Raw genomic sequence first — 18885 nt, forward strand, 5'->3', positions numbered from 1 at the left:
AGTACAAGCAGTAGCACAGATCTCCATCCTCACAACAGGAAATCAAGAGGGTTCTTGGGATGCATAGATTCGACTGAAAGTTCATCCAAAACTTTAATCTAACAACTGTGTTGCTGACAGATTTACAACAGAAAGAAATGAAAGTAATATGGATTGAAAAAGGACAAAGTGCTTTTGAAAAGCTACAGGCTTTTTTGACAAGCAAGCCTATTTTTGCTACTCTGAACACTAATCAAGCACTTAAAGAAACTATTGTTATAGTGGCATGGGGTCACACAGAAAGACTAATCTGGAATAAAGAGACCAATCTTGTACACTAAACAAACATTAAAAAACATTCTCCATTGTAGGGAAGGAAATCCATGACTTCTTATTGGTTCTCAACTACTTTGAGATAAAGGTCTGAACGAGATACAGAGGGACCACAGACAATACCAACCACAATGCATTAATCCTTGCAGATAGGTTTAAGAACCAGAATATCAGGTTGTTCTGCTGGAGTTTGTTCCTTCAATCATATAACTTAAATATGACAATCGTTGCCAAGAATCAGATGTGATTGCTGCTGCTCTGTGTAGAATCTACAGAGAATCTGTTAGAATTGAAGAGATATAATTGTCCAATCCTAGGGGAATGGATGTGTATGTGCGTCAGGCTATTGTTTCAGTTTAAGTTTTCCTCTTTCTTTTAATGAAATGAGAATCAATCTCATTTCATTCATCATGCACCGGAATATAATTACCACACATGATTTTCAAAAGAAGGACTGATACAGACAAAATGACTGTTTAGTGGCAATCTAGAGAGAAATTCTGCAATGTCACACCCATAAAGAGTCAGGAAAAGGAAAATAACTGGAGGCTGACTACCCAAACTCCTCTCAGCAGACAGCGAATTCCTCAGAGATCTTTGTATTTTACCCTTTCAGAATATAATAAAAACAGGGTAAAAGTTAGTTGTCTCTGTGTGTTTATGGTCTGATATCCTTGTCTGGGGACTAGTAGATTAATAGAATCTTTATATGTGGAAGCAGGCCATTCAGCTCACCAAGTCCACACTGATCATCATAAGATCTTCCCAACTCCATCCCTGTAACCCCACTTTTCCCATCGCTAATCCATCTATCCTGCACATACCTAGAAACTATGGGCAACTTAGTATGGCCAGTCTACCTAACTTGCACATCCTTGAGCTGTGGGAGGAAACCAGGACATCCAAAGGAAACCCACGCAGACACAGGGTGAATGTGCAAACACCATGCAGACAGTCACCTGAGGCTGGAATCAAACCCAGGCCCGTGGCACTATGAGGTAGCAGTACTAACCACTAAGCCACTGTTCCATCCAAATGAAGTTCACCTATGCAATGATGACTGCCATAAACTACCATGCAGAGCAGATAAAGGGAGAAAGCACTCTCTCTCACAGAGTGCTGAACTCAATTAGCCAGTCAGTTAAAAAGGAACCAGCATCACAGAAGAAACCTTTCATTTTAAATGTTATTTAAAAAGCCAGCCTCAGCCAAAAGGAATCAGGGCAAAGGAATATCAACCTATAATGCCAAAAATCTTGAAATTGATGTTTCAACAATGTGGGGGGTGATGGATTTTCAGGGGAACGTAGCACGAACAGCCAAATTTCGAGACAAATAGTTAAATATTGAGACTGGCTCTAATGCAATGAGGGGTATGTCGGGTTCCAAGAAATCAATTGTGTTAGGCGATTCTCTAGTCCAAGGGACAGATAAACGTTTCTGTGGCCAGCAGAGAAAAAGCAGAATGGTGTGTTGCTTCCCTGGTGCCAGGATCAAGGATGTCTCAGAGAGGGTGCAGAATGTTCTCATGAGGGAGAGGGGCCAGCAAGAGGTCACTGTCCACATTGGAACCAATGACATTGGAAGGGAAAAGGTTGAGATTCTGAAGGGAGATTACAGAGAGTTAGGCAGAAATTTAAAAAGGAGGTCCTCGAGAGTAGTAATATCTGGATTACTCCCAGTGCTACGAGCGAGTGAGGGCAGGAATAGGAGGATAGAGCAGATGAATGCATGGCTGAGGAGCTGGTGTATGGGAGAAGGATACACATTTTTGGATCATTGGAATCTCTTTTGGGGTAGAAGTGACCTGTACAAGAAGGAAGGATTGCACCTAAATTGGAAGGGGACTAATATACTGGCAGGGAAATTTGCTAGAGCTGCTCAGGAGGATTTAAACTAGTAAGGTGGGGGGGGGGGGGGGGGGGGGGGGGGGGGGGGGTTGGTGGAACCCAGGGCGATAGTGAGGAAAGAGATCAATCTGAGACTGGTACAGTTGAGAACAGAAGCGAGTCAAACAGTCAGGGCAGGCAGGCACAAGGTAGGACTAATAAATTAAACTGCATTTATTTCAATGCAAGGGGCCTAACAGGGAAGGGAGATGAACTCAGGGCATGGTTAGGAACATGGGACTAGGATATCATAGCAATTACACAAACATGGATCAGGGATGGGCAGGACTGGCAGCTTAATGTTCCAGGATACAAATGCTACAGGAAAGATAGAAAGGGAGGCAAGAGAGGAGGGGGAGTGGCATTTTACATAAGGGATAGCACTACAGCTGTGCTGAGGATATTCCCGGAAATACATCCAGGGAAGTTATTTGGGTGGAACTGAGAAATAAGAAAGAGATGATAACCTTATTGGGATTGTATTATAGACCCCCTAGTAGTCAGAGGCAAATTGAGAAACAAACTTGTAAGGAGATCTCAGCTATCTGTAAGAATAATAGGGTGGTTATGGTAGGGGATTTTAACTTACCAAACATAGACTGGGACTGCCATAGTGTTAAGGGTTTAAATGGAGAGGAATTTGTTAAGTGTGTACAAGACAATTTTCTGATTCAGTGTGTGGATGTACCTACTAGAGAAGGTGCAAAACATGACCTACTCTTGGGAAATAAGGCAGGGCGGATGACTGAGGTGTCAGTGGGGGAGCACTTTGGGGCCAACAACCATAATTCTATTAGATTTAAAATAATGATGGAAAAGAATAGACCAGATCTAAAAGTTGAAGTTCTAAATTGGAGAAAGGCCTATTTTGACGATATTAGGCAAGAACATTCAAAAGCTGATTGGGGGCAGATATTCGATGGTAAAGGGACGGCTGGAAAACGGGAAGCTTTCAGAAATTAGATAACAAGAATCCAGAGAAAGAATATTCCTGTCAGGGTGAAAGAAAAGGCTGGTAGGTACAGGGAATGCTGGATAACTAAAGAAATTGAGGGTTTGATTAATAAAAAGAAGGAAGCATATGTAAGGGAAAGACAGGATAAGAGTGAATCCTTAGAAGAGTATAAAGGAAGTAGGAGTATACTTAAGAGGAAAATCAGGAGGGTAAAAAGGGGACATGAGATAGCTTTGGCAAATAGAATTAAAGAGAATCCAAAGAGATTTTACAAATACATTCAGGACAAAAAGGGTAACTAAGGAGAGAATAGGGCGTCTCAAAGTTCAGCAAGGCGGCCTTTGTGTGGAGCTGCAGAAAATGAGAGAGATACAAAACGAGTATTTTGCATCAGTATTTACTGTGGAAAAGGATATGGAAGATATAGACTATAAGGAAATAGATGGTGACATCTTGCAAAATTTCCATATTACAGAGGAGGAAGTAGTGGATGTCTTGAAAGGTGTAAAAGTGGATAAATCCCAGGACCTGATCAGGTGTACCCTAGAACTCTGTGGGAAGCTGGAGAAGTGATTGCTGGGCCTCTTGCTGAGATATTTGTATCATTGATAGTCACAGGTGAGGTGCCGGAAGACTGGAGGTTGGCTAACGTGGTGCCACTGTTTAAGAAGGGCGGTAAAGACAAGCCAGGGAACTATAGCCCAGTGAACCTGATGTCGGTGGTGGGCAAGTTGTTGGAGGGAATCCTGAGGGACAGGATGTACATGTATTTGGAAAGGCAAGGACTGATTAGGGATATGCGCCGAAAATGTGTTGCTGGAAAAGCACAGCAGGTCAGGCAGCATCCAGGGAACAGGAGAATCGACGTTTCGGGCATTAGCCCTTTTCTCCTCACTGATTAGGGATAGTCAACATGGCTTTGTGTGTGGGAAATCATGCCTCACAAACTTGATTGAGTTTTTTGATGAAGTAACAAAGAGGATTGATGAGAGCAGAGCGCTAGATGTGATCTACATGGACTTCAGTAAGGCGTTCGACAAGGTTCCCCATTTGGATACAGAACTGGCTCAAAGGAAGGAGACAGAGGATGGTGGTGGAAGGCCTCCAGTTTTTCAGACTGGAGGCCTGTGACCAGTGGAGTGCCACAAGGATTGGTGCTGGGTCCTCTACTTTTTGTCATTTATATAAATTAGATTAGATTATATTACTTACAGTGTGGAAACAGGCCCTTCGGCCCAACAAGTCCACACCGCCCCACCGAAGCGAAACCCACCCATACCCCTACATTTACCCCTTACCTTACACTACAGGCAATTTAGTATGGCCAATTCACCTGACCCTGCACATCTTTGGATGGTGGGAGGAAACCGGAGCACCCGGAGGAAACCCACGCAGACACGGGGAGAACGTGCAAACTCCACACAGTCAGTCGCCTGAGGCAGGAATTGAACCCAGGTCTCTGGCGCTGTGCAGCAGCAGTGCTAACCACTGTGCCACCGTGCCGCCCACAAAGTAAGTTTGCAGATGACATCATAATTGGAGATGTAATGAACAGCGAAGAGGATTACAACAGGATCTGGACCAGAAGGGCCAATGGGCTGAGAAGTGGCAGATGGAGGTAAAAACAATGACTGCAGATGCTGGAAACCAGATTCTGGATTAGTGGTGCTGGAAGAGCACAGCAGTTCAGGCAGCATCCAAGGTGCTTCGAAATCGACGTTTTGGGCAAAAGCCCTTCATTAGGAATAAAGGCAGTGTGCCTGAAGCATGGAGAGATAAGCGAGAGGAGGGTGGGGGTGGGGAGAAAGTAGCATAGAGTACAATGGGTGAATGGGGAGGGGTAGAAGGTGATAGGTCAGGGAGGAGAGGGTGGAGTGGATAGGTGGCAGGTAGAACAAGTCCGGACAAGTCATGGGGACAGTGCTGAGCTGGAAACTTGGAACTAGGGTGAGGTGGGGAAAGGGGAAATGAGGAAACTGTTGAAGTCCACATTGATACCCAGGGGTTGAAGTGTTCCGAGGCGGAAGATGAGGTGTTCTTCCTCCAGGCGTCTGGTGGTGAGGGAGCGGCGGTGAAGGAAGCCTAGGACCTCCATGTCCTCGGCAGAGTGGGAGGGGGAGTTGAAATGTTGGGCCACGGGGCGGTATGGTTGATTGGTGCGGGTGTCCCGGAGATGTTCCCTAAAGCGCTCTGCTAGGAGGTGCCCAGTCTCCCCAATGTAGAGGAGACCGCATCGGGAGCAACGGATACAATAAATGATATTAGTGGATGTGCAAGTAAAACTTTGATGGATGTGGAAGGCTCCTTTAGGGCCTTGGATAGAGGTGAGGGAGGAGGTGTGGGCACAGGTTTTACAGTTCCTGCGGTGGCAGGGGAAAGTGCCAGGATGGGAGGGTGGACTGTACGGGGGCGTGGACCTGACCAGGTAGTCAAGGAGGGAACGGTCTTTGTGGAAGGCGGAAAGGGGTGGGGAGGGAAATATATCCCTGGTGGTGGGGTGTGTTTGGAGGTGGCGGAAATGTCGGCGGATGATTTGGTTTATGCGGAAGGTTGGTAGGGTGGAAGGTGAGCACCAGGGGCGTTCTGTCCTTGTTACAGTTGGAGGAGTGGGCTCTGAGGGCAGAGGTGCGGGATGTGGACGAGGTGCATTGGAGGGCATCTTTAACCACGTGGGAAGGGAAATTGCGGTCTCTAAAGAAGGAGGCCACCTGGTGTGTTCTGTGGTGGAACTGGTCCTCCTGGGAACAAATACGGCGGAGGCGGAGGAATTGGGAATACGAGATGGCATTTTTGCACGAGGTAGGGTGGGAAGAGGTGTAATCCAGGTAGCTGTGGGAGTCGGTGGGATTGTAAAAAATGTCAGTGTCAAGTCGGTCGTCATTAATGGAGATGGAGAGGTCCAGGAAGGGGAGGGAGGTGTCAGAGATGGTCCAGGTAAATTTCAGGTCAGGGTGGAATGTGTTGGTGAAGTTGATGAATTGCTCAACCTCCTCGCGGGAGCACGAGGTGGCGCCAATGCAGTCATCAATATAGCGGAGGAAGAGGTGGGGAGTGGTGCCGGTGTAATTACGGAAGATCAACTGCTCTATGTAGCCAACAAAGAGACAGGCATAGCTGGGGCCTATACGTGTACCCATGGCTACCCCTTTGGTCTGGAGGAAGTGGGAGAATTCAAAGGAGAAATTGTTAAGGGTGAGGACCAGTTCGGCCAAACGAATGAGAGTGTTGGTGGAAGGGTATTGTTGGGGACGTCTGGAGAGGAAAAAACGGAGGGCTTGGAGGCCCTGGTCATGGCGGATGAAAGTGTAGAGGGATTGGATATCCATGGTGAAAATGAGGCGTTGGGGGCCGGGGAAACGGAAGTCTTGGAGGAGGTGGAGGGCGTGGGTGGTGTCTCGAACGTATGTGGGGAGTTCCTGGACTAGGGGGGATAGGACAGTGTCGAGGAGCATGCTGAGACAATGGGTCAGCCAGGGTGGTCAGGCTTGTGGATCTTGGGAAGGAGATAGAACCGGGCAGTGCGGGTTTCCCGGACTGTGAGGTTGGAAGCTGTGGGTGGGAGATCAACATCCATCAAAGTTTTACTTGCACATCCACTAATATCATTTATTGTATCCGTTGCTCCCGATGCGGTCTCCTCTACATTGGGCAGACTGGGCACCTCCTAGCAGAGCGCTTCAGGGAACATCTCCGGGACACCCGCACCAATCAACCAAACCGCCCCGTGGCCCAACATTTCAACTCCCCCTCCCACTCTGCCGAGGACATGGAGGTCCTGGGCCTCCTTCACCGCCGCTCCCTCACCAGCAGACGCCTGGAGGAAGAACGCCTCATCTTCCGCCTCGGAACACTTCAACCCCAGGGCATCAATGTGGACTTCAACAGTTTTCTCATTTCCCCTTCCCCCACCTCACCCTAATTCCAAGCTTCCAGCTCAGCACTGTCCCCATGACTTGTCCAGACTTGTCCTACCTGCCTATCTCCTTTTCCACCTATCCACTCCACCCTCTCCTCCCTGACCTACCACCTTCATCCCCTGCCCCACTCACCCATTGTACTCTATGCTACTTTCTCCCAACCCCCACCCTCCTCTAGCTTATCTCTCCATGCTTCAGGCTCACTGCCGTTATTCCTGATGAAGGGCTTTTGCCTGAAACGTCGATTTCGAAGCTCCTTGGATGCTGCCTGAACTGCTGTGCTCTTCCAGCACCACTAATTCAGAAAGTGGCAGGTGGAGTTTAATTCAGATAAATGCGAGGTGCTGCATTTTAGGAAAGCAAATCTTTGCAGGACATATACACTTAATGGTAAGGCCCTTGGTGGTGTTGCTGAACAAAGAGACCTAGGAGTGCAGGTTCATAGCTCCTTTAAAGTGCAGTCGTAGGTAGATATGATAATGAAGAAGGTGTTCCTTTCCTTTATCGGTCAGGGTATTGAATACAGGAGTTAGGAGGTCACGTTGCAGCTGAAAGGACATTGGTTGTGCCACTGTTGGAATATTGCATGCAATTCTGGTCTCCTTCCTATCGGAAAGATGTTGTAAAACTTGAAAGGGTTCAGAAAAGATTTACAAGGATGTTGCCAGGGTTGGAGGATTTGAGCTACAGGGAGAGGCTGAACAGGCTGAGGCTGTTTTCCCTGGAGCGTCGGAGGCTGAGGGGTGACCTTATAGAGGTTTAGAATATTATGAGAGACATGGATAATTTAAATGGGCAAAGTCTTTTCCCTGGGGTCGGGCATAGGTTTAGGGTGAGAGAGGAAAGATAAAAAAGAGGCCTAAGGGGCAACGTTTTCATGCAGAGAGTAGTATGTGTATGGAATGAGTTGCCAGAGGAAGTGGTGGAGGCTGGTACAATTGCAACATGACTCTATGAACTACCGACATTAAGGGTACTAGTGACATCCACTGTAATGGCTGTAATGTTCAACTATCTTCACAAACAACTCTGAGACTGATTGGTATATTTCTTCTTGTTTTTACATTTTACCTTTTTGGGTTCACTTAGAGTCATAGAATCATAGAGATGTACAGCATGGAAACAGACTCTTCGGTCCAATCCATCCATTCCGACTAGATATCCCAACCCAATCTAGTCCCAAATGCCAGCACCCGGCCCATATCCCTCCAAACCCTTCCTATTCATATACCCATCCAAATGCCTCTTAAATGTTGCAATTGTACCAGCCTCCACCACTTCCTCTGGCAGCTCATTCCATACATGTACCACTCTCTGCGTGAAAAAGTTGCCCCTTAGGTCCCTTTTATATCTTTCCCCTCTCACCCTAAACCCATGCCCTCTAGTTCTGGACTTGCCCACCCCAGGGAAAAGATTTTGTCTATTTATCCTAACCATGCTGCTCATAATTTTGTAAACCTCTGTAATGTCACCCCTCAGCTTCCGATGCTCCAGGGAAAACAGCCCCAGCCTGTTCAGCCTCTTCCCATGGCTCATATCCTCCAACCCTGGCAACCTCCTTGTAAATCTTTTCTGAAACCTTTCAAGTTTCACAATATCTTTCCGATAGGAAGGAGACCAGAATTGCACTCATTATTTTTGTTTCAAATCTGTGTTGCATTGACATTTCTTCTTGCAGTTCATAGTTAAGAATAGTCTTTTCCTTAATTCAATAAAACCTGTTTGACTCCTTTTAAAACACAAGTTCATTTGGGTCTGGTAGAAAGATGGACACAAGGGGAAAGGATCATTTTTATAATTAACTTGATTGCACACAACTGAGGGGGCTGCTGAATTTCAAAAGGGAGCTAGTTCACCCCTCCTTACCTGAGAGTTGAATGGTTTGAAGTATCCAATCTGGGGACAACTGGGGGAACCTCACCAACAGACTGCTTGTAAGAACTGGCTCTGTCATATCAATTGATATGCTTCTTACACATGAAAATACATGTGCATAAGATGTTAGTCAGTAAAGACAGCACTTTCACTTCTTTAGCTATCACATAACACAATATGACCGTCCAGTGTGTTCACATATTATTGTATTTCCTTCTGGGTGGCTTACTGATGATTGCTCAGTCAGATATCTACACTGGCTAACAGATCAGAATTATTTGGTGCATTTTGATGTGTGCACTCATGTGAGTGTGGCAAGATTTACAATTCTTAATACCAGATTGAATATCTGGTCTACTAGAATATGGTTATGTATAGTAGGTTACAAAACAGCTGTACATATAATAGTACAACAATAAGTGTGAATCAGGTTGATAAGCAGGCTTTCATCACTCACTCTTTTTGGTCAACTATCTGATAAGTACCACACTAATGTAGCTTCGTTTGGCAGGTTTCTTATTATGTATCCTTTTGATTTGATTTATTTTTGTTTCAAATATCTACGTTTAGTGAAAAGTTTTGTTTTGTGTGCAGTACAGACAGATCATGCCGTGCAAAGTGCATAGGAGTAATAGAACAGAGGAAGGAATACAATATCGCGGCTGCAGGGAAGGTGCACAAGGAGCAAGATCAACATCAAATTTGAAATTTGAGAGGTCCATATTTGGGAAGTCTAATAAAAGTGGGAAAGAAGCTATTCTTTAGCCTGTTGGTACGAGTGTTTAAGATTTTATATCTTCTGCCTGATGGAAGAGGTTAGAAGACATTATAACTAGGGTGGGAGGGGCCTTTAATTAGGTTGGCACATCCTGAGTTCTGCAAATATTTTGCCAAGCTTTAAGGATATCAGTTACCTTCTGTTATGGAAGCACTATGCTGTGTTGTGGGAATGATGCACTTACTACTTAAGTAGGCAACTGTCTTCACATTTTCCACATTCAGCAACATATCATAAGTAATCAAACATGTCCTCAGAATTTGATATTGCTCCGCCATTTTGTCCAAAGTTTCCACTTTGTGTAGTCCACTCCACTCAACTTCACTCAAATTTCAGCTTTAATGGTTTTTGGTTTGTCATTTCCAAATTTATGCTATTTTTTCTCATACATTACCCCTTCCACTTTCCTAACATTACTGCCACCCTCACAGGTAAAAAGGCTTATGCACTTTTTAAAAAATAATATTTTTTGCCCATTGCATATGAATCAATGATACCTCTTTAACTGTTTCTATCTGTCTGAGAAGGTACTGACTTATACTTACAACCTGCATCTGGGCTTAGGTGAACCCAGATGTTCAAACATAACCTAATGTTTGTCAATTAGGTTATGTCACAGTTTATATACATTGTCAGGAGGGGTGATAAAGAAGTAAAATTGGAAGTTTTAATTTTTTTTTAAAAATTGAACTGAGCTATAGAAAATAATAGAAAGAAACAGAACCAAAAAAAAAGATAAACTAATACTATGTATATTTTGTCTAATGAAGGTATGATAGTTAAGAGTTTGAGATTCAGATTTTGAATATACTCATGTTGTTCCTAGATGGATAACTTTAGCAGTTTATACTATAGATAAGGTATGTGTTTTTAACTGTCTGTTGATACAGATGAAAAATGTGGGACACATTTGTTTGAATTTCTGATATATGCTTATAGTATTCAAGTCACCACACAGAGAGCTTAAATCTATTATTATATTATTCCACAAAATTGAGAAAAATCCATTTTAAGAGGAGACTATGGGTGAATTTTTATCATCAGTGAAAGTAAGAAATGAGTTCTAAGGGATCATCACTTGGTATAAAAGAGATGAATGTGTTGAAAAATGCAAGTTGAGATTGGTCTGATCTGTTTTGTTCTTTTTTACTGAAGGTGATTTTATTCCCACTAGGTCTACCCTGTCCTTACAGCAAACAAGAAAGTTCAACAAAATCCAAATATATTTCCTAAAATACCATCATAGAGTAGGCCACACCAACAGGAATGCAGTCAATTGCAATTTTATAGCAAAAATCATTTTGCTGCACATATGTGATATTTAATGTAACTTCCAGATTGATGCTAATGCTGAATTAATGCCCAAGTCTCCACAGAAGGTAGTTTCCCAATGTAAGAAACAATTGGTTAATAATATATTACTTGGCTTAGACTCCTAAAAAGATGCATTCCTTTCATACAACCTGTTTTATTTTATTTTCTAAGAAATCATCAAAGGATAATGAGCCTTTTTTTTGCATCACAGAATGTTCGGGCTGTAGGGAAAGGTCTTTCGGGATTTGTCGTGGATTGGTTGCACGACACCATCATTTGGACCAATCAAAGGAAAGGAACCATTGAAATGTCAAACTTAAATGGGAAGAATTCCAAGAAACTGCTGGAAGAACTTATCTTTCCCACTGCTGTAGCAGTTGATCCAGAAAATGGGTAGGCCTCTGGTTAAACTTTTCTGTTATCCAGAATTTCCAAATATGTAATGCACAGAAAATCAGATGAAGCTCTGTTGCAGGAAGCATCATTTAGATCATTCGTCCTGTTAGAAGGAAGCATTTCCAGAAAAGGTTTGAAATAAATTTAATAGATAAGAGAACACACATTTTGTGAATCTCTCCCGGTGAGACCATGAGACAATATTGGATGGACTTTTCCCTCTCACCATTACCCGCATGCTGAATCCCTGTAGAAAATCCACTTACTCAGCATTACAGATATCCATGTCTTCACTGCCAGTGTCCTCAGTGATAATCTCCCAGGCTGAAGAGTCTCCCAGCATGTGAATGGCCAGCAGCTTCTCTGGCATGCAGGACATCTGTGTTGAGGCTTGTGTCAATCATAGAAGTCCACTGGTCAACTCTTCCGAGGCTGTATGGGTTTGTTGAGTGAGGGTGAATTTAATCATCTCCTGCTACATCGAACGTAGAGATTACTAAATTCAGCCCCGTGAAGCTGAGATTATCTTATATATGTTTGGATGTATGAAACCTTTGGGTAGTATACCATCTTAGCTTTGATAAGAGGTGAAATATTATCAGATGTATGTAGGAATATGGAGTAATCAGATCAGCCATGATCTTATTGAATGGTAGAGCAGACTTGAGCTCCTTCATTCAAACCTGATGTTGTGTGATTTTTAACTATATTTTCATAAACATATTTCAATGTTAGAGCCTGAGGTTTGGTTTGAAAGCAGCTGAGAGTGCTGGTGTAAAAACCTCCTCTCATTCTCTCTCTCACAATCCGCCAGTGGGAAGGAACCTAAAGGAAGTGAATTTTGGCAGTTCCATGTCAATGATTGGCAATCTAATTTCGAAAGGATAATTAACATTAGAAATGTAAATGTTATCCAGTACAACAAAAAGGAAGCATTGTCGTCCTTTTATTCCATATTACGCATGTCCTGGTTTATAACTTCATTCAGGCACTGAGAAGTTCTATTCCTTTTCTTTATTATTCACTGCAGTTTTCTTTGGTATGACCTGCTCTTGTAGCTAATGTATTTATGTGGCTAGTCTAATTGAGTTTCTGATCATTGGTAACCTCTGGGCTACTGATAGGGGAGATTCAGAGATGATGATGTAATTGAAGGGTGATGTTTAGTTTGTCTCTTATTGGAGATGGCCATTTCCTGACATATGTGATGTACATGTTACTTGCCACTTGTCAGCCCAAGTCTGGATATTGTCCAGGTCTTGCTGCATTTGACTATGACAGCTCCAGTATCTGAGAAGTTGGGAATGGTGCTGAACATTGTGCAGTCTTCAGTGAACATTTCATCTTCTGACCCCACTATAACATCAAAGGGCTCTAGCTAACTAAGAGTCTATGGGAATCAGGGGCAAACTTCTCCACTGGCTGGAATCAGACCAGTCATGGTTGGTAGAGTTCTGCCTTCTCAGTTCCAGGCTATCTTTAAGGAATTCCTCAGGGTAGAGGCTTTGACCCAACCAATGTCAGTTGCTTCAACAATGATGTTGGTGGCACAGTGGTTACCACTGCTACCTCACAGCTCCAGGGACCCAGGTTGATTCTAGCCTCGGGTCACTGTCTGTGTGAAATTTGCACATTCTCCCCATGTCTGTATGGGTTTCCTCCAGGTGCTCCGGTTTCCTCCCACATTCCAAAGATGTGCAGCTTAGGTCGATTGGCCATACTAAATTGATCATAGAGTACAGGGTGGGTGAGTTCGCCATAGGTAATGCAGGGGTAGAGGTGGGATGCTCTTCAGATGGTCGGTGTGGATTCGATGAGCCAAATGGCATGTTTCCACATTGTAGGGATTCTATGAAACCTTCTTTCCATTCCAAAGTCAGAAGTGCAGAAGTTCACCAATGATTGCACAATGTTCAGGAACATTCACGACTCCTCAATACTGAAGTGGTACATGTTTGAATGCAGTATGACATGGACTTGGCTGACAAGTGCCACCACACAGGTGCCAGACAAAGATCACCTGCAAGAAGACAGAATCCAATAAATGACCCTTTGACATTCAATGACATCATCACCATCATGCAATTCCCCTCCTAGTAAATAAATTCACCGTAGTCCCTGAGAACCACCCATGGGATCACCAATCTCGGGACTCATAGCAGAGGCAGTTATGCAAAGGTTAGAACAAACAGTCCTACCACAAATTCAACCCAAACTCTGGGTCAGATATGTCGATGACACGTTTGTAATCATTAAAAACACGTAAATAGAAAAAACACACCGGATCATCAACGCCACACTCACAGGAATCCGATTCACGAGAGAAGAAGAAAAGGATAGCCAACTCCCATTCCTAGACGTGATGGTACAGAGAACACCAAACGGAGAATTCACTACAAGGGAATACAGGAAAGCCACACACACAGACCAAGTCCTAAACTATGAAAGTAACCACCCCAACACACACAAATGAAGCTGCATCAGGACACTATTCAGAAGGGCCACAACACACTGCAGTACACCAGAACTGCAAAAAGAAGAAGAGGAACACCTATACAAGGTATTCGCCAAAAACGGATACCCGCGCAACTTCATCAACAGATGCCTAAGAGAAAGACCACAGAACGAGGACTTACCACAACCAAAAGGACTAGCCACACTACCATACATCAGGAGCATCTCGGAACTGACAGCCAGACTACTGCGACCCCTAGGACTCATAACGGCACACAAACCAACAGCCACACTCAGACAACAACTCACCAGAACGAAGGACCCGATACCCAACATGAGCAAAACTAATGTAGTGTACAAAATGCCATGCAAGGACGGCACAAAACACTATATAGGACAAACAGGAAGACAGCTAAACAATCCGCATACATGAACATCAACTAGTCACGAAATGACACGACCAGCTATCCTTCGTAGCCACACACGCAGACAACAAGCAACATGAATTCGACTGGGACAACACTACTATCATAGGGCAAGCCAGACAGAGAACAGCCAGGGAATTCCTAGAGACATGTCATTCATCCACAAACTCCATCAACAAACACATCGACCTGGACCCAATATACCAACCACTACAGCGGACAGCTGAAACTGACAACCGGAAGCGGCAGGGACAGACCACTATAAACACCGGAGGAAACATCAAAGAAGCGCTTTGCAGGAAGCTCCCAAGCACTGATGATGTCGCCTAGCCAGGGGACGAAACGTTTGCAACAAAAACTTCCAGCTCGGCGAACAGAACCACAACAACGAGCACCCGAGCTACAAATCTTCGCACAAACTTTGAACTTTGAAATCCCTGCCCAATGGCATTGTGGGTATACCTAAATCAAATAAATTGCAGTAGTTGAAGAAGGCACTCACCATCATTTTCTCAAGTCCAAGCAGGGTTTGGGCAATAAATCCTGGCCAGCCAGTGACACCCGGATCAATGAATGAATTTAGAAAAAGCAATAGGTGACTTGGCCTTTTGAGCCTGCATCACTAGTCTATAATGTCATGGCTGATCTGATTTTAACTTCAACTCCATATGCTTGCCCATTTCCCAATAACCTTTGACTCCTTTGCTGATCAAGAATCTGTCTGCCTCTTCCTTAAAACCATTCACAGATTCTGTTTCCACTGTTTTTAAGGAAGTGAGTTCCAATTGGCTTATAATCCCCTGAGGTGAAGACGTTCTCCTTATTCCTTTCTTAAATGAAAGACTTCCTCCTTTCAAACAATGACACCAGTTCTATATTTCATATACCAGACAAATCATCCACCCTGTCATGAACTGTCAGGGTTTTGTATGTATCAATCACATCATTTTTAACCTTTCTAAACTCCAACAGGTACAGGCTCAGCCCGTCTATCATCTCCTCATAAGATAACACCTATTCCTCTTATTAGTCAAGTAAAGTTTCTGAACTACCTCCCATTCCTACAAAGGGAGAGCAATGCAGCACACATTGCTCCAGATGTGGTGTCACCAGTACTCATTAGAACTGAAACATCACCTTCCTACTTTTGTATTCAATACCCCTCACGATAAATAATAACATGCTACTTGCTTTATAATCATATGCTGTAGCTGCATACCAACCAGATCCCTCTTTGTGTCAGAGCTCCGCAATCTCTCATCATTTAGATAACACTTTTTTTTTGTTCTTCCTACCAAAGTGAAAAATTTCACATTTTCCCATATTATACTCCATTTGCCATATATTTGCACACTCACCTAACCTATCAGTATCCTTTTGTTGCATCCTTATCTCCTCTTCATAACTTACGTTCCTGCCTATCTTTGTGTCATAAGCAATTTGAATAACCATACCTTTGATTTGTATATCCAAGTCATGTGTATAAGTTATAAAGGGTTGAGGCTCCAGCACTGGTAGCACACCATTCATTACATCTTGCCAACCAGACGTTACCAATTTATGCCTTCTCTCTATTTCCTGTTACCTAGCTAATCTGTTACCAAAGTCAATATGTTAATCTCATGACATAGGCTTTTATTTTCCTCAATAATCCTTGATGTGACACTTTATCAAATGCCTTCTGAAAATATCAGTACAGCATACCATTCATTCCCTCTAATCCACAGTTCATGTAACTTCTTCAAACATCTTTAATAAATTGATTAAAGATGATTTTCCTTTCACAAAACCATGTTGATTCTGCCTGATTGTCTTGAATTTGTCTAAGTTGTCTATTGTAACATCTTTAACAATAGTTGCTAATGTTCTTCCTGTGACATGATGTTAAGTTAACTGGTGTATAGCTTCCTGCTTTCTTCTCCGTCCCTTTATGAATGATGGAATTATGTTAGCTACTTGCCTATCTGTCAGACAGGCTATTAAAGCAAAAGTACATTAGCTTCAGAAATTTTATCCCTCTTTATCTTGTCCAAATTCAGTCCTCCAAGCCTGCATCAACACATTATGCTCTTCCATACTAAAATTGCCTTCACTTACAGGATTTGTATCCCTCTATTCCCTTCCTATTCATATATTCATCCAGGTGCTTCTTGAATGCTTCTAATTGTGTCCGCTTCTACCACCTCTTCTTGAATTGTGCAGAATCCACAATTCAATTCTGGTGTGAAAACCAAAACTTCTATTGAGTTATTGCATGGATGGTCTCAGTTTATAGCCAAGCTTCATTATATATTATTCACTGTAACTTTGTGTTCTGTAGTCCATGATTCTTTGCCAACACCAAGTTTTTACTCTATTATATTGCATACTATTTTTGCAGCTAACCTTGCATACATTCAATACCCAGAAAAAACAACATTATTGTGATAATTGATCCAAACTATGTAATCTTGTTCCAAGGTATATGTTTTGGGCTACAGAAGGCTCTGTACCAAGTGTTCATCGTGCAACACTAGACGCTACTGGAGTTGTCACCATTTTCAAGACCATGAACAAAGTGAAGAGTTTATCTCTGGATCTTATTGACAAGCGACTCTTCTGGGTTCAAAGTGATGTTGGGAACATGTCGAGCAGCTTTGGCTCATGTGATTACAATGGTGACTCAGCTTACATCATAAAACAATCAATGCAGTAAGTGGCAATGTGAAAAATTCGAAATCAACAAATCCTTGCATATAGTCAAATGAATTTTAGTTATGTGCATTTCACTAAATAGTTTTTTCATCATACTTTTTGATGTGAAATTATATTGCCTGCATTTTCATTACTACATTAACTTTTTTTTTAAGATTAGATTAGATTACTTACAGTGTGGAAACAGGCCCTTCGGCCCAACAAGTCCACACCGACCCTCTGAAGAGCAACCCACCTAGACCCATTCCCCTAACACTACGGGCAATTTAGCATGGCCAATTCACTTAGCCTGCATGTTTTTGGACTGTGGGAGGAAACCGGAGCACCCGGAGGAAACTCACGCAGACACGGGGAAAATGTACAAACTCCACACAGACAATTGCCTGAGGCGGGAATTGAACCCGGGTCTCTGGCACTGTGAGGCAGCAGTGCGAGCCACTGTGCCACCGTGCCATCCACTCACTTATTCAAAATGGTTCATTTAGATTAGAAAGTGTGCATTGCTTACCTAATAGCATCACACAAATCATTATTGTCAAACTACATAGATTGAAATTATTTCCTGTGAACTTGCGGCAAATTCTGAGGAAATACTGCTGTGCTAGTGTCTGCATCTGCTGTTTTAACAACAGATGTAAAGGAAAGACTCATGATATAGTTAAAATTACCCAAAAATTCTGAAATTGTGACAATTATGGGTAGTTATGACTTCTTTTACAAATGTATACACATATAGATAGATCAACATGACTACATGTACAGTTCAAATTCTTAAACTTTAGCTGTGAATCCATACACTGGCACTTTAAAATAATCTCTTGTGCGTGTAGTTTACATCACATCTGTCACCTATATTGTGTTAATCATTTGGGCTTGTCAATTCTTCTTCATTATTAATTAAGTTTATATTTTCCTTCTCTCCAATTATTTTCATGACTGACCAGCCATTTCATATAAGCGTCCCTCATAAATTCCAATTCAACTCATCACATTTCATCAGTAAAGAGATTTTGCGTATCATATTCCCAGAAACAAGACGTTATTGCTATGATAGTTTATCTCTACTCTAGAATATTACATTCTTAAAATTGACATCAATCACATGATTAGTATATAAGTAGCAATTTGTATCAGTTGAAAATACTGTGTGCTCACATTCCCCTTCAAAAATGTACACTCCAGTGAAACATTGAGGATTGGCTGTATTGCTGGATGTATCTTGCTTTGAATAAGTTATAAACCACGGTAGCCAATTTGTAAATAGCACAACCCTGTAAACAGTTATATGGCAATGACCAGCTCATTTGTTTTACAAATATTGATTAAGGGATGACTATAATCCAGGACACCAGAGAGAACAGCTCTGTTTTGCTGCAAATATAGCATGATATTTTGATTATTTTATATGGACCATTACAACAAGTACAAAATGTAAAAATGTGTTGCTACCTAAGGGAGTAAGAAAGGATGTCACTTGAGTATCTGCATTGGCTTTTCAATGAACATCATGACTTAGTACCATTCCTTTGTCTTTTAATATTGCTTCTCTTCAAATAATGATCTAATAACCTCTTAAACACATCAACTGAACTTGCCTCCACCACACACCCAGGCAGTCCATTCCATACCCAATCTACTCATTGTGTGAGAAGGGTTTTTTTCATGTTATCCTTGTTATGTTTGCAAATCACTTTAAAACAGTATCACTGGTTCTTGAGCTGCGTTCTTAATTTTGCATTTCTACTCCATTAAAAGTGAACCTTAGTGTTCCATTGGCTTTTTTGGCTTTACTGACCTGTAATGCTCCTTTTAGTGATTTATATATCTATATATCTAGATCCCTTTTGTTCCCTTATCCCACTTAGGTAATTATTTG

The 18885-nt window shown here is 42.6% G+C and overlaps 1 protein-coding gene across 4 annotated transcripts in view; it reads left to right on the plus strand.

The window, feature by feature from the left end:
• The window catches only part of egf (epidermal growth factor), a 172406-nt gene that overhangs the window by 39399 nt on the left and 114122 nt on the right, over positions 1 to 18885 (plus strand). For all 4 annotated transcript variants that reach the window (XM_087981173.1, XM_087981118.1, XM_087981124.1 and 1 more), the window contains exons 3-4: positions 11252 to 11433; positions 16776 to 17006. In XM_087981173.1, coding sequence (XP_087837299.1) covers positions 11252 to 11433; positions 16776 to 17006 — 413 coding nt within the window. The remainder of the gene's footprint in view (positions 1 to 11251; positions 11434 to 16775; positions 17007 to 18885) is intronic.

Source organism: Chiloscyllium plagiosum, unplaced genomic scaffold (assembly GCF_037043375.1).
Source record: "Chiloscyllium plagiosum isolate Xiang-an unplaced genomic scaffold, Cpla_swu_hap1 HiC_scaffold_1, whole genome shotgun sequence".
Taxonomy (NCBI): Eukaryota; Metazoa; Chordata; class Chondrichthyes; order Orectolobiformes; family Hemiscylliidae; genus Chiloscyllium; species Chiloscyllium plagiosum.